This window comes from Corvus hawaiiensis, chromosome 4 (genome assembly GCF_020740725.1).
Source record: "Corvus hawaiiensis isolate bCorHaw1 chromosome 4, bCorHaw1.pri.cur, whole genome shotgun sequence".
Taxonomy (NCBI): Eukaryota; Metazoa; Chordata; class Aves; order Passeriformes; family Corvidae; genus Corvus; species Corvus hawaiiensis.
The window spans coordinates 60,283,859-60,310,983 of NC_063216.1; the positions used below are offsets into that span (position 1 = coordinate 60,283,859).

The 27,125-nt window shown below is 38.4% G+C and overlaps 1 protein-coding gene across 6 annotated transcripts in view; it reads left to right on the forward strand.

Moving 5' to 3' along the window:
- The window catches only part of IL17REL (interleukin 17 receptor E like), a 47,213-nt gene that overhangs the window by 5,664 nt on the left and 14,424 nt on the right, over positions 1-27,125 (forward strand). For all 6 annotated transcript variants that reach the window (XR_007203298.1, XM_048302313.1, XM_048302314.1 and 3 more), the window contains exons 2-7: positions 14,613-14,640; positions 20,883-21,032; positions 21,785-21,894; positions 23,719-23,833; positions 25,869-25,913; positions 26,748-26,887. Coding sequence is in view for 5 of the 6 variants with exons in the window: in XM_048302313.1 (XP_048158270.1) it covers positions 14,613-14,640; positions 20,883-21,032; positions 21,785-21,894; positions 23,719-23,833; positions 25,869-25,913; positions 26,748-26,887 (588 nt within the window). In the remaining variant the exon portion in view is untranslated. The remainder of the gene's footprint in view (positions 1-14,612; positions 14,641-20,882; positions 21,033-21,784; positions 21,895-23,718; positions 23,834-25,868; positions 25,914-26,747; positions 26,888-27,125) is intronic.

Here is a 27,125-nt window from a genome sequence, read left to right on the forward strand (position 1 = left end):
AGACTGATTCACTAATTGCCTATGATATAGACACAACCCTGAGGTTTGGCAGACTGGATCCCTTTCTTTGCCATCAAGAGTCTGTCTTACACTTTTTCCAATAATGAAGATTGATTAACTGAGAAAGGTCTTATTTGCAGGGGAAATACATTGTTTCCAGTATAATGGAATCAATCAATCAATCATTTGTGATATTAGGGACAGGACTCAGTTCATGTGCTGTATGTGATGTTTCTGCTAGTTGTATTCAGTAGAATCTGGAATACATTAACGACAAAAATGTTTTCTCAGAGGGAAAAATAATGATCCCAACAGGATAAATTACTGCCAGCATAGCATTTTCAATCTAGTGCAAAGCATTTTAACTAAATGAACTTTAGGGTCTCATGACTGGCTTGTTAGAGGAAACTACTTTTCCTTTTCCTTTGAAAGCAACTTCAAATTCTCTGCATAACTGACCATGATTTGTGGGCTCAGTCCAATTCAGGAATTATTCTAAAAGGGAGCAGTCAATCTTCCCCATGATGTGTAACTCAGTGTTCCTCATAGGGGTACTAGTCAGGGGTTACAGTTTGTCTGTGTGAAATATGTGTGTGCTGCCTTCTGCTACGGCACATCAAGTCACAAAGTAGAGAACCAATGACTTGTTTCTAGCAATTTCCTTAATGTGATAATGAGACACTGTAATTTTAAAATTATCAGAGATTTCTGCAGCTGCTGTTTTTACAAGTGAATATTACAGAAAATTAGGGTTTTTTCTTGTGAATTTTTCCTAAAGTTGGTACAGTAAGTTTATCTTTTGCATTCAAACTTGAGGCTGTGTGGTTTTTCATAAAGCAATAGGGGGATGAAAAGCAATTAGCATTTTTCTGCATTTTTCAAACTATGGGTATTGTCAGAAGGTTTTTAGCAGGTTTAATAACTGAAACTGTTGAGTTTGACCAGTAGACTAGATTTTAGTGTGTCTGTGTCCACTGGATATTTGTGAGCAGTTTTGACCTCCGTGGGTACTCCTTATCGGAGTAAAGCACTGGCTGTACTTAAGAGGGAAATAGTGATATAACTATTTTGAGGCATATGACTTGCAAAGCACCTGCCTTGAACTGTTTAGATTTTGAATCTTATCACAGCTTTATGAATCATTCTTGGTTTACCATGGGTATTCAGAAAGATATCCTTGCATTGCCTTGTATAAGGCACTGTTCAGGTTTCATTACTGTAACACAACCTGTGCATCTGTTCAGTACAGGAAAGGAAAAAAATAAAAGAACATTGGATGTTTATGCCAGTATTACATGGAATTTTAAAGAGCATGAAAAATATGGAGCTGTGGGTTGAATGATGGCAAATGAACGACTAAGCTTTTATTGCATGTTATGATTTTTTCTCTTTTATTTTAAGAGCTTGGCTTTAGAGCTCACGTGATACTCTAGTATTCAAAGTTTAAATGATGTGGGCATGTTCTCCATGCCCCACCCAATAGCAAACACAGTTATCAACCAAGTTTCCTTGTGAAAGCATAGGGGAATCCCAGCCTGCAATTGGAATTGGGTTTATGCCCTACTCATTTTACAATCCACATTGTTTGCAAGCTGTACACAAAGAAATAGGCTTATGCCAAATTTGATTCAACAGCTGGTAAAGATCAAGAGCACTGCATTTAAAAAACAATCCCCAGAAAACGATGAAATAGTATTTCTGTTGTCTGCTATTTAATGCAGTAATGCTTCCAAAGTCTGTGGCTAAAGAAGGAAACCCTAAACTGAATCTGGGATTTCCCTTTAATTATAAAGGTTATTGGCAGCAAATTCTTGATAAAACTGCTGCTTGTTCCTGCTATTCATAATCAAAATGTGTGGTGTTTCTTTACCGGATATTTATAGCATGGATCAGTCCATTCTTGCTGAATATTACATACTGCAAAACCAGTGATATAGTATGGCCCTTAGGCCACAAAGTCAGCTGACATAAATTGGTATTCTTTGTTCATTATTAAGCAATTTATATTTTAAAAGTGATCCCAGGCCTTTAGAAAAGACATGATAATGTAAGCGACATAATTCATTTGTCCTCTAAAGTCTGATTGAAAACATGATTTTAGACATGGAAAATGTCTAAAGAGACTGATCAGAGACCTGACTTCCTCTGGGTGAGTGAGAGAGATACACCATGAAATCCCATCACAGGAATATGATTCAACACACTTTTTTTTGTATGCACTGATATACCTGATGACTGAAGGAGATGCATAAATATATAAAACATATCCTCTGCTAATATTTGCTGAGGTGCAGTACAATCCACCAGAGCATGCCCTAGATGGAAAGCCTGGGGTCTACCTCCCTGCCTGTCATCGACTCACTTGTGTGGCCCTCTTCAAGTCATTTCATTTCTCTGGTTTTCACAAATATAAAAGAGCGCTGACCTTCCTGTGTGGTGTGTCTTAATTATATGTTTTCATTAACTGCTTTGAAAATTATAATTAAGAGTTACGTACTCATTCATCAAAACAGTCATACTTAAGGGGCTCAGTCATTTTGAGTCATTGTATTAGAGTGATACTAACCCATTTGCTTAGATCTCCTTGCTTGCCTTCTCTGCTGGTACTTAGGAGAGCAGCAGTTTAGCAAATTTGGGTGGCTTATCTCTTGGACTGTGTTTCACATTTGCTCTTTCAGTCAAAAATAGCTTGGCAATGACATAAGACAGCTTTCTGTTGTGTCCTATGTCACTGGTTGGGTGCTGTCACATTTCCTCACCCCCTGAAAAGGAAACAGCCTGTGACAGGTACAAACAGGGACTTACTGCAGTGTTCCTCAATGTTACAGCATGTACCACCAGCTCCTGTAAGAGAGGTGGAGATGGAGAAAGCTCTGCAATTCAGATCTAGCAAAAAATTCAATGGTAGATTTTGTGCTTTTTCCCTTCTCTCTTCCTCAGGAACTCTGGAAAAAGGTTGTAAGGTCTGGAAAGAGACTAGCCACTGGAATAGCAAGAGCAGAATACAAGCAGTCGTGAAAGCTGGAGGTGCAGACTTAACAGGTGCTGGAACTGGAGCTGACAAAGTGTCTTGGAACTAAAACAAGGCAGCACTAGAAGCTTCACCATGAGATATCAGCATCAGTTCCGTGCAATCAATACCCATAGCAGGAGACACATATTTAAAAAACCCAAAAAGGGATATATAAGCAAGGTCAGCAGAAGATGGGAGCAGCTGGCCTTTATTATTAGCAGTGAATTTTAGCTCACAAATCTCTCTCAGCCCTATTCTTCGGAATCTGATCTATCATTCGGCTCCATTTGGACCCAAAACTAAGTAGTGGGTATTGAGACTTGGAAGTAGGTGCTTTCCACAGCTGTCTGACTGCTTTGCAGTTGGAAAACTACTCGTGATTTGATCAAATCTGGGTGGGACAGGTTTTTTAGGAGTGGTAATAACTTTAATGAGACCATGTGGTGTGACCTAGCTGGAATTCTTGCAGTAAGGTCTAGAAATAGTTTAATTTGTACTTTTGTGGAGCTGGCAGTCCTGTACCTGTTACATTGTCATGTCTGTTTATACTATTCCATTCTTCCTCTCCTGCCAGAGTGCCTGCGCATGCAAGAGAACCAGGGATGATCAAAAATGAGAAGGACCAAAAAGAGGCTTAAAACACTTCTTTCTAAGGATAGGTTTGGATACTCTCCTGGCTTTTTGGCTCAGCATTGAAATGCTAGGCTTTGGTTATGGATGGATGGATGGATGGATGGAAAGATAGGTAGGTAGATAGATAGATAGATTTAGACCTAAGAAATGATTTTCCTCCTATCTCTGCCTGAAAATGCATTGGTTTTTGGAAGCCATAAATTTCTGTGTGCTGTGTTGTGGCTCAGTGGTTGTTCAAACTAGGATCCCACATTTGAAGTTCTATGAGTTTTGTTACCATTATCCCCACAAGATCCCTAGGTTTTATATACCAATCTGTTACAGATTTAGTTTTCGCAGACTGTTACAGACATAGTAGTTTTCATAATGTCAGAAAAATATATTTCCTTGTAAAACTTTTTTTTTTTCTGATTTTGTTAACATTTATAGGCTATTTTTTGAAAACCAGGAAGTTATTTGCCATCTTAAAAATACAAACCAGAAAGTATGCCCCAAACTGCAGTGTGTTGCTGAGGAAGTTCCAGATCAACTCTGGTCTGCTTGGCTAGGAATGATCACAGAACCAGTAAATTCATGTATACTCAGATGTAATACAGACACATCATAGCACTACCGCTGCATTCACAACCATAGGAATTCACTGGGCCAGAATTTTCTGAGGTCATGAATAAACTGGAAAGTCATAGTAACTAATGATGCTGAGCACTGGGATAGATTGCCTGTGGAGCTTATAGAGATCTCCACACACACTAAGAAACTATAGCTATGTTTAATGTAGCTCACATATGTCTCACATAAAGGTCATTCTTCCTAAGGCAGAAATGCAGAGTAGATGATATCTTGAGTTTTCTTCTAAGACAAGTGTCTCTGATTTCTTTCATTCATTCATCCTCTTCTCTTTTGTGGGCTCTACAGATGGTCTTTCAAATCATATTTGACTTATTCCTTTGAAACAGTCAGCAGAGCCAAAGACCTGTTTTGCTCTATGGCACATCTCATCCTTCCAGCATGCAAAATATAGGACTCACCATGAAAACCATATGGGACATTCAGTCTCATTCAGGAAGTGTCTATGCACAAATGAAGAGAGTTTTAGTTTTAATTTGCAAATTACTTGTGGGTCTTTCTCTTGCAAGGAAATGTTTCAACATAGTTGCTTTGAATAAGTGTGGTAAATTTCAATAATTTCTGGAAAACTGATTGTCTTGCTATTGCCTCTACTTGTCTGCATATTTTCAGAGAGTATGAATCACATAAACAATGCTGTACAGTACTAGAGGTGCATTCATTGTCTTTCCTTGGAAAAACTTTGAGGAAATAGAATTTATTGCAGTTAAGATTTTCACTGCCTCCAGTTTTGTTTTTCCCTTTCATCCCTACATATGCAAACTTCCTTCATCTTTTTCCAACTTCCTCATCTCCCTGACCTGCTGTTCTTTTTTTTCTGCGACTGCAATGAGTTTTTTCCACTGCTTTTTGAATTTTGGTATAATTTTTTCATAATTGCAGTTATCACTGTAGTGTGATGATTCATGCTTAGTTTTGATCAGTAATATGTGTTCTTTGGAGTTTTTTCCCTCTTATTTTTGATGTATTTTGCTTATATATGATACAATAGAATAATTTTTAGAGCATGGTCAGATCGTGTGCCTACTCAGTCAGCCTTTGTAGCTTATTTTCTCTGCAACTTAGAGGTCAAAAATCACATACAATTTTTAAGCAAATGTATGGCATAGGTGTTTTTCAGTAAGTGCTATCATTAGAAATGAGGCACAGTGTGAAGCAGCATATGAAAGTACTAAACACTGATGGGTTTATTCAGCTGAGGCCATGCCCAGGAATTACTGCTGCTTCCAGGGACTACAGTGTGATCAGTAGGGTCAGATGATACAATGCTGCCATTGTGAAGTTGGTAGGATCCTGCTTCTTTGGAAGCCCTTCTCTTGGACCTCTGCCTCCTTTAATTGCCCTGTGCTAAGTTTAGCAACTACAGTATAAGGTTACATTATATAAATGATCTGATTATTCCACAATTTGTTCCCCCTTTCCCGTACCCCCAACAAAATTATGATTAACAGTAAAAAATTTGAGGAATAGATGTATGTAATGACTTTTCAAATGATTTTTTTTTGGTATTTTATATGATTTATTTCTCTTTAAATTTCCCAAATTTATACATAATTAGCTTCTCTCTATCACTTATCTCATACTGCAAATGTTTCATCTACAATACACACTAGATTTTTTCAGTAGGGCTTCTCTACACAGCAAATCTTGAATTTTTTATTTTCTCATGTACTCACATTACTCGTTCTTTCAGGGAAAGGTGTTTTTGGCTTTTGTTGCTCCTGATAAGACAGCAAAGACATGTATGTAGGAATTCTGGTATAGGGTTTCTGATGTAGGATTCGGACTTTCAGACACCCTAATAACACAAATATGAATAGCCAGGAAATAGTAGTCTCTCAAAAATTTTCAAGAGTACAGCTGCAAAAACCTTCACACTCTAAGATTTCCCTCATTTTTCTGTGGCTAGAGTGTTTCTGTAACTCACTATTAGAGCAAGTCAGGCATGTTTAGCATTGTCTTTAATAGAAGAATTTCCTGTACTGATGCTGTGGCACCAGGCAGGAATGCAGAAGCCTCCCAGGACTGTCATCTGAGAGTGTACTACCATGGCTTGTACGATGTCCTGTGCGAACATTTGTATGGCCTTACACCCTTACACAACAACATAACAAGCTAAGGCTAGAATGAAACCAAAGTCAACGTTAAAAAATACTTCTCATTTGGAAGGGCTATAATCAGGAGTAGTTCCAGGATTATTTAGACTTGAAATTTTCTTCTGTTTACGGAGAAGAGGGAGAAACATCATTTTGATGGGAGCTGAGATTACCAGTTTGCTTAAATTATATTTCAGGTACTTAAGTCCTCCTTTAAAATTTGGCTGACTTAATCCTTTTGAAAATGGCTGACAACTTTGGCTTTATGTCACTACCCACTAATAATGCAAAACTCACAGAGAAATTGCCTTACTTGGGAATGATGTGACCTCATGGGCAAAACTGTTTGCATAGGTGTGTTTGGTTTGTGAAGTTTTGGTAGCTGGGGTAGGGTGGCTTCTGTGAGAAGCTGCCAGCCAGCTCCAAGACAGACCCACTGCTGGCCAAGGTCAAGACCATCAGTGATGATGGTAGCACCTCTGGGATATCAGCTTTCTGTTATCACCTGATGGAGCAGGTGGATGCCTGAAGGAGGTTGGGACCCTGTGGGAAGCCTGTGGTGGAGCAGGCTCCTGGCAGGACCTGTGGCCTGTGCAGAGAGGTGCCACACCAGAGCAGGTTTGCTGGCAGGATTTGTGGCTCTGTGGGGGACCCACACTGGAGCAGTCTGTTCCTGAAGGACTGTACCTTGAGGAAGGGATCCACTCTGGAAAAGTTCATGAAGAACAGCAGCCCATGGGAAGGAATCATCTTGGAGAAGTTCGTGGAGGTCTGTCTCCTGTGGGAGGGACCCCTTGCTGGAGCAGGGGAAGGAGAAAGAGTATAAGTAGTCCTCTCCCTGAGGAGGAAGGAACGCAGAGACAATGATGATGTGATGTGTGATGAACTGACTGCAGCCCCCATTCCTTGTTCCCCTGCCCTGCTGAAGGGGAGGGGGTGGGCAAATCAGGAGTGAAGTTGTGCCCATAAAGAAGAGAGGGATGGGAGGAAGGTGCTTTATGGTTTGTTTTTTACTTTCTCATTAACTTACTCTGATTTTAATTGTCAATAAATTAAACTAATTTCCCCAAGCTGAGTCTGTTTTGCCTGTGATGGTAACTGCTGGGTGATCTCTCCCTGTCCTTATCTCAAACCAGAAGCCTTTTGTTAAATTTTTTATTCCCTGTCCAGTGGTGGAGGGGAGTGACAGAGTGTCTATGGTGGGCACCTGGCATCCAGCCAGGGGCAACCCACCACAACAGGCAAAAAAATGTATCCCCACTTGCATCAGCTTCAAAGTTCATCCAAATCAGCGGAATGTGTCTCACCCACAATTTCTGAATATGAGCAGTGTGGCATTTTTCATTTATAAATTTGACAGTGTAAAGCTGAACACTGAGCACTACTCCTGGGACTGACTCTAGACATATATAAAGAATAGTTGCCTAAAGCAAAACAGTGAGGGCTTTGCTGTGTATGCCAGAACACTGGAAAACCAGGCCTGCCGTACATCTCCTCTTTTTTCTGAGCAATGGTGTTAGGATAAATGAGAAGACAGTAACTGGAATAGAAAAATATCTTCAGGCAAAAATAAAAATACATATTTCCAAATGAATTAATTACTGTCTCCCGCAGTAGGAGGAGCAATTCTGTCCTGGAGGGTCTCTTCTCATAATCTTCACTTAAATTCTTGCTTTTTTCTTTCTTTTTCTCCTTGTTTCCTGTTCTATGGCAATCTCACTGCCCACTGGTTTCAGTCACCACTGAGACTGCAAATCTCAGTCCTGTCAGTGTTGCTGAGGAATCTTTTTTCTTGTAGCCTGTTCTGTGCTACAGAGATCATTATAACATCCTAACCTCAAAGCACAGGATATCCATGGTTGTCTGGAGGGCTTGTGGAATCTGTGTCTTCCAGTATTTCAGGAAATGGCCAAAATAATGGCTGACATGATCTGGTGTTGGTGATGGTACTGCTTCTAGCAGGAGGCTGGACTAGGTGACCTTCAGAGACCCCTTTCACCCTAAATTTCTTTGATTCCATTTTATCATTCCCTGTATGAGACCTCCAGTAAGTGATTGAAATAATTAATGTTGTGTCAGAGTATCCCTGTCTCATTGTTATGCCAGAAGTGCTGACTTAGTATATTAGTTCTCCTTTTGTGTAGTTGAGTGGTCTGAAATTTTTGACACATTGTGTATGGGATGGTGCTGATTTATACCAACTGAGAGTATGGCAGTCAAAGTACATTTTAATTTTACTGTGTCTATTGTATGATATTCTGTTTTCTTAACAACTTATATTAATATTTTAGGAAACATGACATCAAAATGAGTGACAAATTTTGGTTGGGTTTTTTTTGTTTGGTTCTTTTTATTTCTGAAAGAAAGAAGTTAATGCATACTGTTGCTTCAAGCAAATTCTTCTTCTAGTCCCGGAGCTGAAGTATACAATAGAACAGGCAGCTTTTGTTTCAGGTAGTCATAGCTCCTTTTGGTCCAATAAACTTAAAAGCAAGTGGTTTATATGTAGGTCCTTTTTGTATCTCAACATTACTTTTAAATAAAATTACTTTAAAAAAATTAGGAGTGGGGAATATTCTTCCCAGCAATATTGTTTTGTCTGGCTATTCACTTATAGGGTAAATGTATGTCACTGCCAGGAGTGAAATTACTGTGCTTCTAACTCTTCCAATTGTTCTGCTCAGGGAAAGGGATCCAGCCATGCAGCCACTGCAAGTGCCAGAAGATGTTATATGCCACGTGCAGTCCTGATAACATATGGAATGGTGTAGTTAAAATACGGGAACAGGATTCCTCTGCATCAGTACAGAGCAGGAGGAAATGCATTCTGACTGGAAAACAGAAATCTCTGTTATACCTGACTAGTAGCAGGTAAACAGAAGGACAAAAATCTAGGGGGGCTGAGGGTCATGGGCTCCTGAAGTACTGCTAAGCTGTGATGGAAGAGTTGGCCTTGTGACAAGGAGCAGGTTGTGGAAGACAGGGTCTGTACCTTTGCATTTACATGTGGAATGGGAGATGGTGCAAAGACGGTGATAGGCTCTGCTTGAGATCCCTATGAAGTCTTACTGGAGAGTGTCCAATAATCTTCAGTAAACACAATCATGTCTTCCCTGTTTGTTCATGGTTGTTTCATGTTGTTGATGAGCTCAGAGCACATCAACAGAGTGTTAACACAGCCAGAAGTTACTTTGCTCTGCTGGACTCAAGCCAACTCTCATCCAAAAAGTGCATGACCTCATTAGCACTGTACTGAACCTGAGCTTGATATCCCACTTCTGAGTACCAATTATCCTCTCAGATTCAGCACTGCACAAATGTGATGGGATGTTTTTTATTCAGCTTAGAACACACAGGGAAAAGACTCGAAGCTGGGTAACGTGTAGGTGTGTCTCAGATGTTTTGTTTTTAGCATTCTATAAACAATCCAGCAGCATCCAGGTGTTTTTGTAGTTTAAAGTAGTCCAAAATAATGCTTTTCCATAAGTTTGGGTGCCTATTTCTTTTCTGCATGATTTCCAGGGTGGAAAGCATCTATTTAAGTGAAACAATAATGAACACAATCAGAAATCAGTAGAAGCTAACCATTACTGTGTTCATGAAAGAAATTAAAAGATTTGGTGCTGGCAGACAACAGGGCTTCTGGAATAGCCTTGGCTCTCACAGCAGTGCACACGAAAGCCTGACTGATTTTAAAATGATGCTTAACCAGTTTTTGAAAGGGATTAGATTATATGGTACCTGTGGTTATCAGGGGACTAGACCCAGTGATCTGGGACACCCTTTCTATTTGTCTGCAGAATGAGATGGATTTTTGCAGAGCATTGTCTCTCAACTGGAAATCAAGAAAGAACAGGAATAAATTAATCATATTTATTGGCCTTTTGGATAAAGTTTGAACATCAATTATTGCAAACCCACCCTTTCCCTGTGTTCTAAAAATCCATACAATCCCATGCTTGCTTTTAGCGATGGTTAAAGAATAGAAATTGTTGGAATAGAGGGACACATCAGAATATGGTCATGTTCCTTTCTCTCTGCCTTCTCTGACAACTGAACCTAAACTAGAAATGTAGCTAATAGCTTTGCCAGTGAAGATCTCTCAAAAGGGGGGAAAACTCTTTGTTCTACATTCACTGACTTTAATGTAGCTATCTTAATGAATGAATGTTGAATGTCTGACAATCTAGTCCCAACAAAAGAATACATTTTAAGGCATTTTCAGGCTTCTTACTATTCCTTACAGAATTGTGGAAGAGCTGCCACCAACCCTTCTCTGAACAAGGTATAACAGAACTAACAGGTAGACTGTGAAACCAAAATTTCCTCAGACTCTTTCCTGCGTGACAGAACATCCAGGGAAGAATTTCCACAATTCTGCACTTGATTTAGTGCCTGGAGATACGAAAGGAAATGGGAAGCAGATCTGATCTTTGTTTCTTTTTCTTGGCAATTTTAACTCATGATAACACTCTCTGTGCCCCCTAATCCAAGTCTTCCTCTGCTGATCTCACTTTCTTCTCTACAGTCGTTAGACAGAACAATGGGATATTACAATTACCTTAGATTGAGGAGAAGTTGCTGTGCTAGCTAAAAAGTTGGCACCACATCTTCTATTCAGAATGCTCCACGGTGGTGCTGTCTGTTCAGATAACCTCTAGCTACAGTTGAGTAACACCACAAATGGGGAAAACCCCAGAGAAATAGGAAAATCCCTAACTGTTTTTGCATTGTGTAAGTATATTTTGCTTAGGCTCTTTGCCAAAGAAGATATGAATCAAAGATTCTCCTTGTATAGGAGTAAAATGTGCCATCATGCTCAGGATCTTATTTTTGCATAAAAGATGCCCTTGGCATTTGTGAAAGGGGAAGAAAATTTCCATTCTGGTTTTAGTGTGTTATGTTTTTCTATTGCACTCATCACTGAAAATTCCTGAAAACAAAAGATATAGAAAGTGGGAGAGGAACTTGGTTAATTCATTTGAGTTATTCTTTCAGACAAATGGTCTCTTTGGACTGTTTTGCAAAATGATTGTAAAAGAAAATACCACCCCCACCCACTTGGTATTGTACAATAAAAAGAAACACTTTTTAAAAAAATAAGAAATTGGGCTGTGACCAAATGTTGCTGTAACTGGTGTTTGTGCAAATATTTGATTATTTATGTAAGCTTTCCCAACAACTCCTCGCCCAGAACACAACCAAGTACCCAAGGATGACAAACCATCTCCCTACCAGAACAAAAGTCACTGAATGACATTTCTTTCTTTCCTGTGAAAAAGGCAAGAAAATAAATGTAAGAGCTCAGATGATAGGATTCCTCTATGCAATACTGAAAACCAAACATTAATTAGGATAGACTAGAAAGTATAAGAGCAGTTCTTTATCATGCCACAGCCCCACAGAAGTGGGTGTTTTGGTTTTCCCCCTGCAATGTATGTAATTTAATTATTCTACATACAATTTTCATTTTTCAGGTGTCATAACAGGGGTATGACCTCTAATTAGAAGGATGAATCCTCTGATTTTTGTGAGATTTTTTAATTGTTTAGTTCAATAGGATCTTGGGTTTTTTTAATGCATTTTTTGCACTAAGGTTGTAACCATAAAGAATGGTTAGAGAAGTCAAAGATGCTGTTCTAAGAAATTTTGACTGACAATTGGGTACTCTGTCAAGCTACCTAACCAAGATATTTTCAACAGTCTGGCTGCAAAAAGGGAAGTTAAAAATATGGAAGTAATTTGCTGAATGATCAGCCTCATGAGAGATTAATTTCTTCCAGTAAGTAATGACTGAGAAATTAGTTGATCCAGCAATTAGGTTTTCTCAACAAAAAAGTGAGCTCCCTAAGTCACTTGATTTTTCGCAGTCATTTTGTATATTTGGCTATTCCACCTCCTAGGGCCATAGAGAGCCTCGAGTAAAGAGAGTCAATTCAAGTTTTCTTGCAGCATACTTCTGCAGGATTTCAGTAGAAATAATCCAAAATTAGGACTTTGAAACAGCAGTTAAATGCCCACTAATTTTATATGAGCTGGCATGTTCCACTTTTATTGGCTTAGTGTTGCACTGAATAATTCAGAAAATGATAGTCTTCTTTCTATTGATGAATGTGCAGTGGGATCATCACCAAACTACCAATGAAGCTTATTTTGGGGAGATGGTGTCAGAAGTAATTAATAACAACCATTTCTGTAATACCGCAGAAATTAGGTTTTATCTGTTACCATTTTCAGTTTTTCATGGGGATTTGAGGAAATTATAAAACCATTGAAATAGAACTATCCCAGTTTTAGAACAGTTATGTAAAGAAGTTTGGTTTATTTTATAGAATCATAAAATGGTTTGTTTTGCAAGGGAACTTTAAAGGTCATCTAGTCCATCTCCACTGCAGTGAGTAGGGATAGCTCCAACCAGATCTGGGTCCTCAGAGCCCCATTCAACCTGGCTTTGAATGTTTCCAGGGATGGATCATCCACCACCTCTCTGGACAGCATGTGCCAGTGTTTCACTGCCCTCACTGTAAAACATTTTCTTATGTCTGATCTAAATCTACTCTCTTTTAATTTAAAACCATTACCCCATGTCTGGTTGCAACAGACCTTAATTTGAGTGTCAAGGTATTATGCTGTAGGAGCAGCCAAAACAATATCTTTAACGTCTCAAATATTTTTTGTAATGTTCAGTCTATGAAAGTATGTTACCATGCCTGTCTTATTATAAAATGTGGTTTAAAATACCACCTTTTACACATTTGCGTTTTTGTGAGTCATAGTAACAAGGTGCCAATAGTAAAAGATGATAACTTATGTCCAAAAGTGAGTGTTAAAAATTGAAGTGCCAAAAGGACAGAAGAATAGGAACTGATACTGGTTAGGTAGTGGTCACTGGTTTTCTAAAGGCCTCCTTTAAAAGAGATCTTATTTAGCTTAAATGAAAAGCTGTGATGAAGGACAGGACACACTCCTTGGGTACACCAGGCAACTGCCTCAGGGGAGCAAACATGCTGCCATTTCTCACCTGCAGAAATAATATGCTTTTGCCCTACAGCTTTGTTTCTGAGGAGCACAGAATTCCCTGTGGATGAAAGCTTCCTGGAACACCAAGCAATAGTTATTTTATGATGTGCTAATGCTTGCCCAGGCTGCAGTCTCTGTGTTTCAATTCAAGTAACTTCTAAATGTCCACCAGAAGACTTTTGCTGGCTCTAAAACTCAGATAGTTGGCTTGTTGACGCGATCCTAAAATGTTTTTGAAGGACTGAGAGCTGCCATCCCATTTGAGAGCAGAGGAGACAAAGCAGTGCTTGCTACTTTTGTGGGTGTGATAGAAGTATCTCTGTCAACAGGACACTGCTTTTAAAGGAAAGAAAATGGGAACATACATTCTGTATGCAAAAAAATACTGGTATAAGGGCTATGCCAGAAACCTGAATGCCAGAACAGCAGCAAACAGTATTTGCTGGCTAAGCAATAGCCTTTCTTTAGAATGTCATGCATAGCAGTCAAAGTAAGATTTGTTATTTTTGTACTCTACAAAATTTTAGTGTGTGGTTAAATGTTTATTTTACTGGGAAAATGGATGTAGTCTGTCTGAAAGATAGCTGGAAGCTTGTCAAAATCTAAATGCCAGGTTCACATTGCATCTTACAAAGACACTTTCCCTTGAACACAATAAGTACTGTGGCTGAGTAATTTAATTTTCAGTCTTCTAAGCCAGATGTCAGAAATAAAAATTCTTATTTCTAGACTTCATTTTCAATTGCCATAATACTTCCTTTCTAGTGGGATCTTCTAAAAATCATATAATATTCAATAATTTTCTAGATATCTTCCATTATAAAATCATTGGGTTTCTTTGCTCTGGTGCGAACAAATCCGTTGTAGAGTTCAATGAAGTAATAAATAAACTCTTGGTCAGTAGGAATGGCAATACCTGATAAAATGATGCCTTTATTTGATGGAACTGTTATACTTGTTAGAACAATTACACACCTCAGTAGGGATACATGAAAATGAGGATAGTGCTGATCTTGTGTCCCCATATGTATCAGTCATATGCAGCACTGATGTGCTTTTTCACTGTATTTGAAATTCTTTGTTTTTAAATGTTGAAAATGATTTCTGTTGTGGACTATGAATATGTTTACCTGTTTAAGGTGTGTTTACTTGTGTACAATGATTGAGCAATATTTATTTTTATTATTACCTCAGCTCTTATAATATTTTGTTTCTGTTTGCAGGGGATTCATTGTAAAAGCAAACCTTCTGGTGAGTATACATTATTCACATTTTTACTGTGTTTGTTTCTAAAGATAATTTATTAAAGATATTAAATCCACTATCCTAGTGACATCAGATCACTGTCATGACAGGGTATTTACCACCAGTTCTTTTGTAAAAAACATTGGAAATTGGTAGGTTTTGATAAATAATAGGTTAATAATGACAATTGCTTTATAATTTTCCTTACCATAGTGAAGGAAATGACTTGGTAAGTCATTTTACATGTTTTTATTGCTTCTAATTATTATTATTGCCTAGAGTAATAATACAGGGTCTTCAATTACCTGAGCTCTGAAGCCTCCATCAGTCACTCCTCCACTGCACACAGTCATTTGCTGGGAAGTATGAGGCAGCTGTGTCACAAACAGTCCCCCCTAAGAGGACAGTCCCAGTTTCCGCTGAGAGGACTGTCACAGTCCCCACTTGAGAAGACAGTCACAGTCCCCTCTGAGAGTACAGTCACAGTACCCTCCTGAGAGGACAGTCACAGTGCCCCCTGAGAGGAGAGTCACAGACCCCCCCTGAGAGAACAGTCACAGTGCCCCCTGAGAGGAGAGTCACAGTCTCCCCCTGAGAGGACAGTCACAGTCCCCTAGCTGAATGTCAGCTGGCATGAGTCCTTACTCAGAATGCATGGCATTTATGGGACCAGTGTTAAGGTGGTGAGAAAGAACATGAGTATGGAGGGGATGCAGTTAAAAGTCCCACCAGAAAGTCTCTTGTCTTCTGCCAGAGAGCAGAGGGAACCTTTGGTGACTGGTTCAAGGGTTGTGAATGAATCTTGTTAGGATTAGGCAGCTGAGCTGGTAGTTGCACAAACTATGTGGAAGGTACAAGAGGAAATAGGGGTGTTGACCCCTGCCCTGCTAGCTGAAGCATGCCTTCATGTCCTTGAGCAGTACAGGCTGAGAAAATCAAGCCCTTCAACCTCTTCTCAAAGGGAAGAACACCTGTAATTCTGTTGGTTAAAAACCTGTGCTGGGTGTTACACAAATGCAGATCTAGATAGTGGAGACTCATAGGTACCACGAGGTGGTGATTCATTCCATCCATTTTAGGGCAAGGGGATTTATATTCTGGGAGGGAGGCAAGAGGGGTTGTCACTCTCTGTTGACTGCCAGAGTTGCTTAGATCACAGACAACGCGTGGCTGAGGTTGGAAGGGACCTTGGGGAGTCATTTGGTCCAACCCCTGATGCAGGGACACGCAGATGATGCATGTCAGGTAAGCTAGATGTTTCACTCATAACTGGAAGGGCACTGAAAGGTTTGTAAATTAAAGATCCGTATCTTTGAAGATGATATATGTGAAGCTAGTTGTAGGTTTTTCAGTGCTGTCTGAAAAACACTTATCAGCTATCTAACACAAGTAACATGTAGGATGACTCAGCCTTACAGGGATGATGAAAAAGCATTTTTTTGTTTTCATACTAATTCACTTGTGCAACAGTGGGTGTACACTCCTTTCCATACTTCACTGTCTATATTATTTTTTTAAATTATTTGTTATTTGAGGTTAAATTACCTTAAAATACCTTAACTCTATAGTAGAGGACTTTGCAGAAGTAATTTCTTTTACCTGCAATGAAAAGATGACTTTATTTCCTAAAATTTGCAACCACCACATCAGTAGTATTTGTCAATATAGCTTTGACTCTGTCTTCTTCCTCCTGCTCTTCTAGACTGTTAGGTAGTACATAAGTGTTGGGGTCCCTCCCCTGCCGTGTAGCCCTGGGAGAGGGGCCCTGAGGGCACAGACACGGGGTTTCCTGCCCCTGCTCAGCCTCGTTCCCATTGGTTGGTTTGTGTTCCCTGCGCGGGCAGAAGGACCCTTGGTCCCGTGACTGGAACAGTTCCTCAGCAGAGCCCCGGCCATGCGGCTGGAGAAATAAACATCTCTGAAACAGCTATCAAGAATCTGTCTGTCCATATATATTTCCTTTCCACGGGACTCCTGGTTTGATATATGTATGTTGCAGGATCCCCACTGCAACACATAAGAACTACTGTAGTATTTGAAATTCACTGTAATATATCCATACATGGATATAAAAATATCCATGATTTTAAAAAAACTTACACTTTCAGAAAATGTGTTTGGCACATTTGGCACATGTAAATCACCATGTTGTTCGATATCTTTGAAAGTTTGAAATGTTTTCTCAACACATAACCATGAAGCCCTTTTAATTTACTGTGCATTGCAATCTATTGTGAAAGAGAGGCTGTCAGTCTGAAATTTAATCAATTTCATAATTGCTGTAAGTACTTTCAAGTAGTGAATTTTGGCACTTATTAACTGAAGTGCACCATGCGGTTATTGTAGGAGAGCATATCTACTTTGTTGATGAATTTTGTTGAATCATCCTAATGAACAGATGCAGCAGATACTGTGGTAAATCATGTGCAAATAGGTTAGAAATACTACTGTCATTTATACTCATGGAATGATGTGCCAGTGAAGCAATTCTAGTAAGCTTTAGAGATGCTCACAGATTTAGCACTGTTAGTATCCTTAAGCAGTTCAGATTCTTACAATACTTGTAGGCAAGACATATCACATGAAGAACAGTTAGGATTTTCTATTGGGTGTTGTCTCAGCCTTGTTAGAATAGGTTTTCTCTGCCTTTTTTTTTTCATGCTGTTCTCCAATTCCATCTTCTTACCTGAGGCTTCAAATTATCCATCTAATAATTTCTATTGCGTATTCATTGCTCAGCTCTGGCTTCTATCATCCAACTGTACATAAGGTGTGATTTTCTGTCATGACAGTTCTAGGTTGATTGCTGCATCATCAGATAAAATCAATCATCAGATTAAAAAAAATTATCTCCTGTGGTTGAGCTGATGGCAAAAGTACAAGGATATGTCTACATGCTGAATAATAAGCCTTGGTTTCCTTATGCTTGGGCTTATATGTGTCCATAATTAAGGAACCTTTTATTAAAGCAACAATCCCTCTCTCATGTAGGGCTAATTACAGCTATTATTCATAAACACAAAATTTAGGTAAGATTTACTCAGCAGATGGTTTGTGTAGCAAGATGCATCTTTGTGTCTTCTTGGGGTATAGATAACACTACTTGTGTGAAAAGGAAAATGGGGTGTGTTCCAGAAGAAAATATCTTAAGGGAGGATTAAAAGATGATAAAGTAGGAGTTTACTGGAGAATTAGTCAGAAATGAGTCTCATACTGTGATGATTTATACAATGAAAATTATTTTCTGTCAGGTCTTCCTTGTATCATGTATTTACTGTAATTCAAAGCTAGTACCCTCATGCATGATATGATCCATTTAAATTATTATTAATGAGTTTTGCAGCATATTTTGCAATTCTTATAATCTATCATAAAATTAATGGGAAAAAATCCAAAGTGTTAGCATAATTTCATTTTATTCAGTGCATTACATATTTGTTCTCAGTTTGAAAGTAGAAACTATGATCAAAGACAACATCTCTGCTGACAGGACAGTAGCCCCTAAACCTGTGTTTGTGCATCTGCCTGATGGTGATCCAATGCCAGTTATGCACCCAGGTTGACTTAGAATTCTCGTGAGATAGTTCCAACCCTGTGACGTCTGATGATATCATACCTCAGGCTGTAATAGCTAAGGAGAAAATTCAGCTAAGTCATGACAGTTTCCCCCAAAAATAAATAAATACTGTCAAATGATATGGAGAAATACACCTGAATAGAATGCTTTGTAAAGAACTGTCAGCTTTGAATATCTATCTATCTATCTATCTATCTATCTATCTAATCTATCTATCTCTAGCTTTCCACATATGTCTACATACGTTGCCTTTCCCTTGAATCATTTCTGTGCAGACATGGGAATGGGTGAAGTTACAAGGTTATAAACCTGGATCAGAAGTTTGCACCGATAACCAAACCTTAAGCAGAAACAGTTACTCCCAGATACCATTGGGTATCCACATCTGCATCTCATACGATGCCATCAGGAAAATGTATGTTTGAGCAAATAGACAGAGCTGAAACTAATCATCACTTATCACATTATTAGTAATAGTTATCAGGTAGTTCTGCAATATGGTGAACTCCCAGTTAGTTGTGGGTGGATTAATTGACTGTTGTACAATAACTTTCCATCCTGAGATACCTTCATGATTATTACACCACTCATTCTTGGAACATGGAATACAGTGTTCATATCCAGCTGCTGGGCACTGTACTTCTAAAGGCTGTCTCATCTCTGTGGAAATGTGTATAAATTCTTCAAAAGTCAATGTATTACAACTGCTCTTAAAGCCTTATTTGTAAATTTTGAGTGATCTGTGTTTTTGATTTGTTTTGCATAAACTGTCTTCTCTAGTTGCCGGTATTTCTTTGGGTAATTCAGAGTTGACCTACTGCCAGGTGAGGTAAAGTGTCCTTGTTTTCCCACGCTTTTCTACGTGGTTCACATCAGCATATCCTGTTGCCTCCAAAATATGCTCAATGACACAGAACCAGGATAACAGAGTGGAGATTCAGGTGTGAAGTGTTTGTCTCTTCTGACTGTATGTGTGTGATATGTATCACGCAGGACTTATTTCTCCTGATACCAGGTGTGAGGGCACTTAAGGCCTAGCAGATTTAAGCCAAGGTGTCACATTTTTGTCAGCCTGTCTTCACAGCCTGCAGTATCAGTATCTGATCTTTGACAAAGAGCTTCAGCTGCAACTGGACACTGGGAAAATGAGGATCTCAAAATACAGGGAGAAGTCCTGTTCAGATTAATGCACTTTCAGTCTTTGAATTTAGAGCACTTTCCTTCACTGGAAGGGTTGGAAGGATAAGTAAGAATAAGCTTTGTCTTTCCTCCTTCTCCACACCCTTCCTTTCTCCTGTGAGAACTGTGGATGTATCTTCCATGCGAGTCAATGAGCATCCACACTTGACAACAGTTCTTAGCTTGACATTGAGGGACGCACCCTTCCCTGATGATTCCCATTAAGAGTGTTATCCTGAATTTTATGGCAAGCACAGTATTTTGGCACTGCTGTTTCATACTTTCATACTCTTTGCCATACTTGTTGAACTCTTTCTAGGAGCATTTTGAACAGTTGACTAATATGAATTTTTTTTTTTTTTTCTTTTTTTTCTTTTTTTTCTTCCAGCCTCTCACCAGGGGAAGGAGAATGTTCAATAAAATACTTTGTTTTACTTGGGTGGTTTTGAACTTTCATGCTATGTACTGAAGGGAGAAGGCTGAGAAATATTTCAAAGAAATAGTTATGTAGTTACAGCTAAAAAGAGGTGTGCTGCATTGCATACCACAAAGCCAAGGGACAAAACCTAATTCCATGGCTATTTTTTCTGATAATTTCTTGAACTCCTAGTTTTTGGGACTACAAACAATGGATGTGAAGTAGAGAAGCCCAAGGAATGCATTGGGGATTAAATCCACTGTACCAATATAAATTAATAAATAAATAACTGATTTATGTGCAGGGCAGCCTGAGAAGTAGAAAGAGATGAAATATGCTGACTGATGAGGTTTGGGGCCTTAAGACTACTTTTTCCTTCTATACTAGCCTACAGTTTTAGCTCTGCAAACCCATTTCCTAAGGCTTTGGAATGACTAAATTTCTATAGGGAAATAGAATGAGACATAGTAGCTGTGTTCTGTGCCTACTGATTACTGTGTTCTGTGCCTTGAAGAAGGCCTGAGTAATATTTATTCTGCTCTTGTTCTGGTCTAAAGCAGAAGGAAATCCTGTAGGTGTAAGGTATTCTTCCATGACTAGGAATGCAATGGTGCCCTCTTGTGTGAAAGAGAAATTTTAAAAGTAATTGAGACCATCAGAAAGTCCTAAAATTAAAATACTACTATGAGAGTGCTCATAATATCCAGGTAATGGTTTTGAGAAAAGTTTATATAAACTATTAGTTTAGCTGTGATCTAGCAGATCTAATTAATTAAAAACAGTATTAGCCTAGGTGTGTTCTGCTGATCTTAGTTGTTAGAAGTGTGATTGCTTCCTCTTGTGGGGTAACATTTCCCTAAGCCTAGAAATTTATACCAACCCCCTACATTGCTAACCAGCCAACCAGCTATTGTTGGCCATGTGAAAGTCTTAGGTAAAGCACTGGCTTTGCTAAAGTCAGTGGTGACTTTCTTACTGATTTCAGGAGACCTGGAACTTCCCCTGTAGCGCTTGCTCTGCCCCAGACATCCTGTGTGCAATGAGGTTTCTCTGTGCTTGTGTTTCCATTTGCAGGTGGCATTTTTAACAGCTTCTGCCATGATTCTCCTGCATCTTTATCTTCTATGGTACTGAAAAGCATGAAGATCTCAACAGTGATGAAATGTGTCCAAGGAAGCCCATGCTCTCTTCATTTAAACATTAAAGGAGCACTGAGTCTAGATGGTAGGAATCAGCTTTGCTACTGAGCCCTTTCTGTTCACTTTGTGTTTACGGCTGTTCAGCCAAAATTTGTTCGATATTGTAATATTTGGGACCAAGCTGTTTTCATGCAATGATATCAGAAAAATGTTTTTGTGAAAGCATTTTACTGCAAAACAGGATGAAATTGTGACCCTTCTCAGGTGAATGAGAACTGAGATAACGAATTCTGCCTTCCAATATAACACACATAACTTGTCCTCTATCAGTGCCCCAAGCACACAGCTGCCCTTTTCTTTCTTGCTCTGGCATCCATGCAGGCACACACAGTAATTCTGTCTGCTCTGATAATCTGGACATGAGTGACTGCCCCAACAGAAGGAGAAACAGTTTAGTCATCTGAAGTTACAGTTCTGCACTAAAATAAAATGAAAGTACACAAACTTCTTGTGCATAGTCTATTTTTACTAAGATCATGCCATTCATGTGCTCCATGTGTTACCGTTTAGACATTTCCTAGCTGCTTCACTTAGAGTTAATAGGTTTATTTTTAAATTTTGCATAATTAAAGCTTCATTTATAGCAATCTGTATTAAATCCTTGTTCCTACTCCCATGTGTGGGTTATATATAATGTCCCTTTTTTAACAGAGATAAAATACATGTTTCTTTCACTTAGAAGGAAAGCTTATGGTATGGTATATTTTAATTTATGTTTTTGTTCTTCTTAAAGATGCTTAAATTATATTTTTGCAATCTGTTCCTAACTCATTTCAGAGAATGTCCGTGGGCTGGAAATATGTTCTTTTTCACTGGACACACAGCAATCTCAGTGCACAAATGTGAGATTCACTAGGAAAAAAAGCAAGATGCTTAATGGAAAGAAGGTAGACTCCTTTTTGGGGGGGAGTAGTGTACCATTTAAATGTTTACAAGCCTTTGGAAAAAAATATCTTTTGTATCTCTCTTATTTTCTTCTTATTGACTTTGTGGAAAACTGCAGTGAAACATATGCTTCAGCATTGCCAGATGAAACTCCACAACAAAATTCCCTTTTATAATGTATACATTCAATTCTCCACCATTTTTGTACTTCTTCCACTTACCTTTTGATAAGGGAAGCTGCCTCTGCAGAGCCTAATTTTCATATCAGTCTTGGTAGCTTTCTTTTTGTGCCCCCCAAATTTTGTGGAAGATTTTCTGACTCCAGTGTCTAGGAAGAACAATGCTACAATGATTTTAAGTGTGTATTACTTCACTCAAGCCATGTCAATGGAGTTTACACACCTAGAAGACAGACAGGTGCCTAAGCACTTGTACTCATCTGTCCTAAGCCCTTGTAAGGGGCAGTATTTGTTAAGGGAAAGTATTTGTTATTAAAATTTGCAACTGGGGAAAAAGAAAAAAAGAACCACCCTTGACCAACTATTTAAAAGGCATGAATTTTTGCAGTTACTGGTGGATAGCTGTTATTAATCCTATACACAATGTGTTGCTTCATGTGCTTTGTACACCTTACACTGATTGCACAAAGAACAAAGTTCTCCTGAGCTGCAAGTGCAGATTGCACTTGGTGTCACTTGATGATGGAACATCCCTATGGGCAATGCAGGGCCACTAGTCAGCAACCAGTATCTTTTAGAGTAAGGCAAGTTTATAGGCAAGAATCAATAAACATATTTAATGAAATTTTCCTAGTTTCAGTTCAGTGACTGAAATGGTGACATAACACATCTTTTACCCTCCAAATGCCTTGTACCAAATAGGAGAATATCCCACATGAAAACCGATATGGAATTTAATAGTTAACTGATAGCAGTGAGGGAATGACCTGGTAGAACTGGACCTCAGCTTTTGTTTCCTAAATTGCTTTCTGTCTCATAAACAGAAATAACTCATGTTATCGTAATTAATAAATTTTCTGTAGTTGCCTTTAAATATTTAAACAGACTTTTTTTTTTCTATTCTGCAAATGTTTGGGCTTGTAAAATGCCTATAGACTGGGGCTTTTGTATTTTCATGCTTTTAGGATTATTCAATATCTTGTAGATATTTGGATTTCCAAAAGTGAAGCTGATAGCAACATCCTGGATTAGAAATAATGATACTTTTTGAAATCCTGTTATTAAGTTGTATCTGCTTTTACATTCCTAATGCTACCTTATTGACTGCTTAATGCTGCTTGTAAATGTAAATATATCTGAACAAAAAATATTTCTTGCTTAAATATCTTAACCAAAGGTTTTTCTGTGTGGATGCTAGCAAGGGCTGGCAGAGGAATTTTCCTATGAAACTTTTCTTTCTCATGAGAGAGCAGTTAGAGAAATCCAGCTTCTCACAGCTCCTCTGTGAAAGCTTTCGTTCTCATGCGAACTGGATGGACAACAGTTTAGAGAATGTAAACCATTTCTACACCTGCAAGTTGTTTTGAGAACTGTGAAAATTATTTTCCTTCTCTAAGAATAATATTTGGAAATGGGTGTCTTACTGCTCAACCTATCACCTTGAGAGGTGGTGGGTCAATAGGGCAATCATGTAATTTCTCTTTTACGAACCATGCTATAAAAGCTATGGGTGATTAAACGAGGTCACTTCGGCCACATCATCTGACCTGGACTTATGTCATGATTTCGCTGTTCTCTGGGGATAACAGCAGCATTTCTGTATCTGGAAGTCATGCATGAACTTGATTTTATAAATGTTTTAAACAGGTACAGGTACAATTCAATTGCTTTGAAGTCAATGTAGCACAACACATCTATGTGACCATGAAAACTGTACCACATTACTGTGAAGTCAAGCTGAGTCAGCAGTACTATGTTGAAGGTAGGAAAACATCTTAAATCAGATGTTTTTCAAGAAATATCTCATAAAAGATAAAAACCAAGCCAAACCAAAGAAAAAAAACCCCTCAAAGGCAAAAGCACATCCAAATCAGGTTCTGGGATACACTGACCCAACTGATGGTAGACTGCATAGGCCAGGACCAGTCTTAGTTTATGTTTCAGTGGGTTTTTTTGTTAGCAAGTAAAGGTCTCGACTTGATGTAAACCCCAGAGTTTGTATGCAAAAGTATGTGGAAAACTGAATTTACACTATGCATTTGTCCCAGTTGCCCTTCTTGTGATTGGCATGTGCTCTTTCTCTGGCTGTAGGTTCAGCCCTGCCTGCTCTCTGTGCCTCCAATGAGCTTCTGCTTCTCTGCATGGGTGGGCCAGGGGTGGCTTCAGAAGCTGAGGAAAGCTTAATAAGAAAGCCTATGAAAATTTGTTTTTACTTTCATTAACTAGCCATTCTATAGCCTGTTTATATGTAACTGGAAAAGATTAGGTAGCATTTTTCCATGTTGTTGGGATGAAGTGATGCCTTTTCTTGGTCTTAAAATCAAGAGTCAAGCACGGTTAGAAGGGGAAAAGGGATTTTACCTTGGTATTTATTTTAAGGATCTTTAGGTGCACCGAAATGCACACCTCAATGCACACCTTCAAAAGATCTGGTATAACATTATAGGTTTTACTAATTAGCATATCTAACAAAGATTCCCCAGTGAGAGGCTTGAATGGGCCCCTCTCCCCAAGGAGCCTTCTCCTGGATGGTTCTATCTTAGTTTACAGAATGTGTTCTGGAGACGACCTTGGGGTCTGGGGCACACTATCTTCTACTTATGAAGCTTCTAAAATGTTTAGTCTCTCAGCTTGACAAACAAGTCCAAGAATGTAGGCAAAAAGCACTAAGAATACAGAAGTTGTAAAAAAGGTATAACAGGGGTACAAAAGAAAAGGCAAAATATCTTCATGGCATCAGAATTGCCTCCAAATTTTTTACAAATTATGCCATGTGCATACAAAAATTGATTCAGCACCGTGGTCCAACCAAAATACAGTGTGGCCAGGGAAGGAAAAAGCAAAAAAATGCCATGACACCCCTTGTTCGATCCCATGCCTGGGATTGTCCTGCTTTCCCTTCTCCAGAGCCCATGGATGGGTGGTTCTTGCCTTTGCCCCTTGGTACGGTGCCATCCCTGCTACATGATTGGATACTTTGGTACAAGTAAAGCATTTTTGTGCTTAAAAAGCCTTTAGTTTTCTTATAAATCCTGATTCACTGTTGATGTATACAAGTACTTTGTGAACAAAGAGTGGGGGGAAACAAGGCCCAGTTTTTTTAATAAAGCCCAGTTTTAAGACACATTGCCAGGGTGAGTGAACAAATGAAAATAGGAAATATTTCTTGGTGGAAAAGAACTTTGTGGGGAAATTAGAGTAATTCTAATACTGTGTTATGCAAGGAGGGGTGAAAGCAGCACATGAAAAGTTGTTTTAATGTTCTTAGGAGTTAAGTTTTGGAGATAAAAATACCAGATGTTCTGAAAACGTTGCCTGGCTTCTAATTCTGGTAAGCTCCCTAGGAGCTAGATAGGGTGTTTCTTTCTAAGGCTGGAGTCAGAATAGCAAAAATACAGAATTATTGATAACAGAGAAATGAGCCTGGTAAACAACGGGAGTTGTTTTTTGAGGAAAAAGTAACCAAAATTAATATTATTGCTTAAATTATTGTTAGGTTCTAGGTGAAGAAGTGTGATGTTATATCCTCAATTGCAGCCTTAACTGCTGATGATGTTTCTCAGTAGAAACCCCAGACTGGGGAGATAGCTCCTTAAGGCATATTGTGATATAATCTCTGTGTGTGGGAAGAGTACTTTCCTTTTTTGCTGTTTATCTAAAAGTGAAAGTAAATCTGCCTTTAAAGAGAGGGATGAGAGAGGTTTCCTGTTGGGAATCTATTGGATAATTTGGCAGTTTGTTTACACAGTTATATGAATAAAGCATCACTGACACAAACTCTGGCTTCTACTTTTCAGATTGCAGAAACAGTGATGTGGGAAAATATATTCCAGCTTGTTCAGGTGAGCTGACCTTCTATGCAACTTAGAGCTGTGCGATATTTCTGCTGACCTATACAATGACATGTTTTCATACTTTGATAAGCAGGGAGAAAAAATTATGATTTCCAACTACCACTACTCATAAGTGCCATGTAGTTGATAGGTAATGTTCTGGAAATACATTTCTACGTATTGAAATGGTACACGGTAGTGTTCTGGAAATGTATTTCTATTGAAAATGCTACATGGCAGGTAAAGATTTTGATAGTCTATTTGATTCCTAAAATTTTGGAAATAGATTTGTGTCATTTTAATGCACTTTGGATTGCTGGTTTTATGTTTTGTCTATAGACAAACCTCATAAATAGACTGAAATTAATTTGCCAAACTGCTGTACTGATTTTGGCATACCCATGAATATATATATATAAAAAATTCCTCTCACATATTGCATTTGTCTGTCATATTCTCTATGTAACAAAATTACAATCTTGGGATAATCAGCCCTTATAGTAGTATTAGCGTGTATATTTCAAATGTTTGTACATAAACTACATAAGATTTCAAGTATTGAGGCTGAGGTGAAATTGGTAGGTGTCTCGGCCTCTCAGTATTACAAGTTCTAAGCTAAATAATGCTGAATGACGATTACATCTCATAAAAAAGAACATGAGGGCTATCAGGTTATAAAAGTAATAATAATTTCAAACATTCTAAGTAAGAATCTATAGATGTTGAGTTTCATCTCCATCAAGTTAAGAAATATATTCTGTGCCTTTTATAAGTAGATAAAATAGAAATAATAAAATTATAAAAAAAATATGTAATAATTTCATGCTTGATTTTTTTTTTCAGCTGGAAAGTTAGATTACAATTTAGACAGGGCAAGGAAAACTGTAACAGTGAATGTATCTAACTTCCCCCGAGATCAAGATTATTACGTTCGCCTCTGCCACAAATGGTTTACCTGTGAAGATGTCGGGGCATTTGCTGTGGTGAGTTAAACTCACGGTGGTTTGGGGAACTGGTGGGGGATGCCTTGCAGGTGCCAATGCTCATTAAGGTCACAGTTATAGGAAATGCCATCTATATCTATATCATCTATATCATCTATAAAATCTATATCTCTATCATCTATATCTATCTATATCTATCTATATAATCTATGTTTATACCTATGTATCTATATCTAATCTATCTGTAATTTAGCTTTATTAAAAGTAATTTACTGTC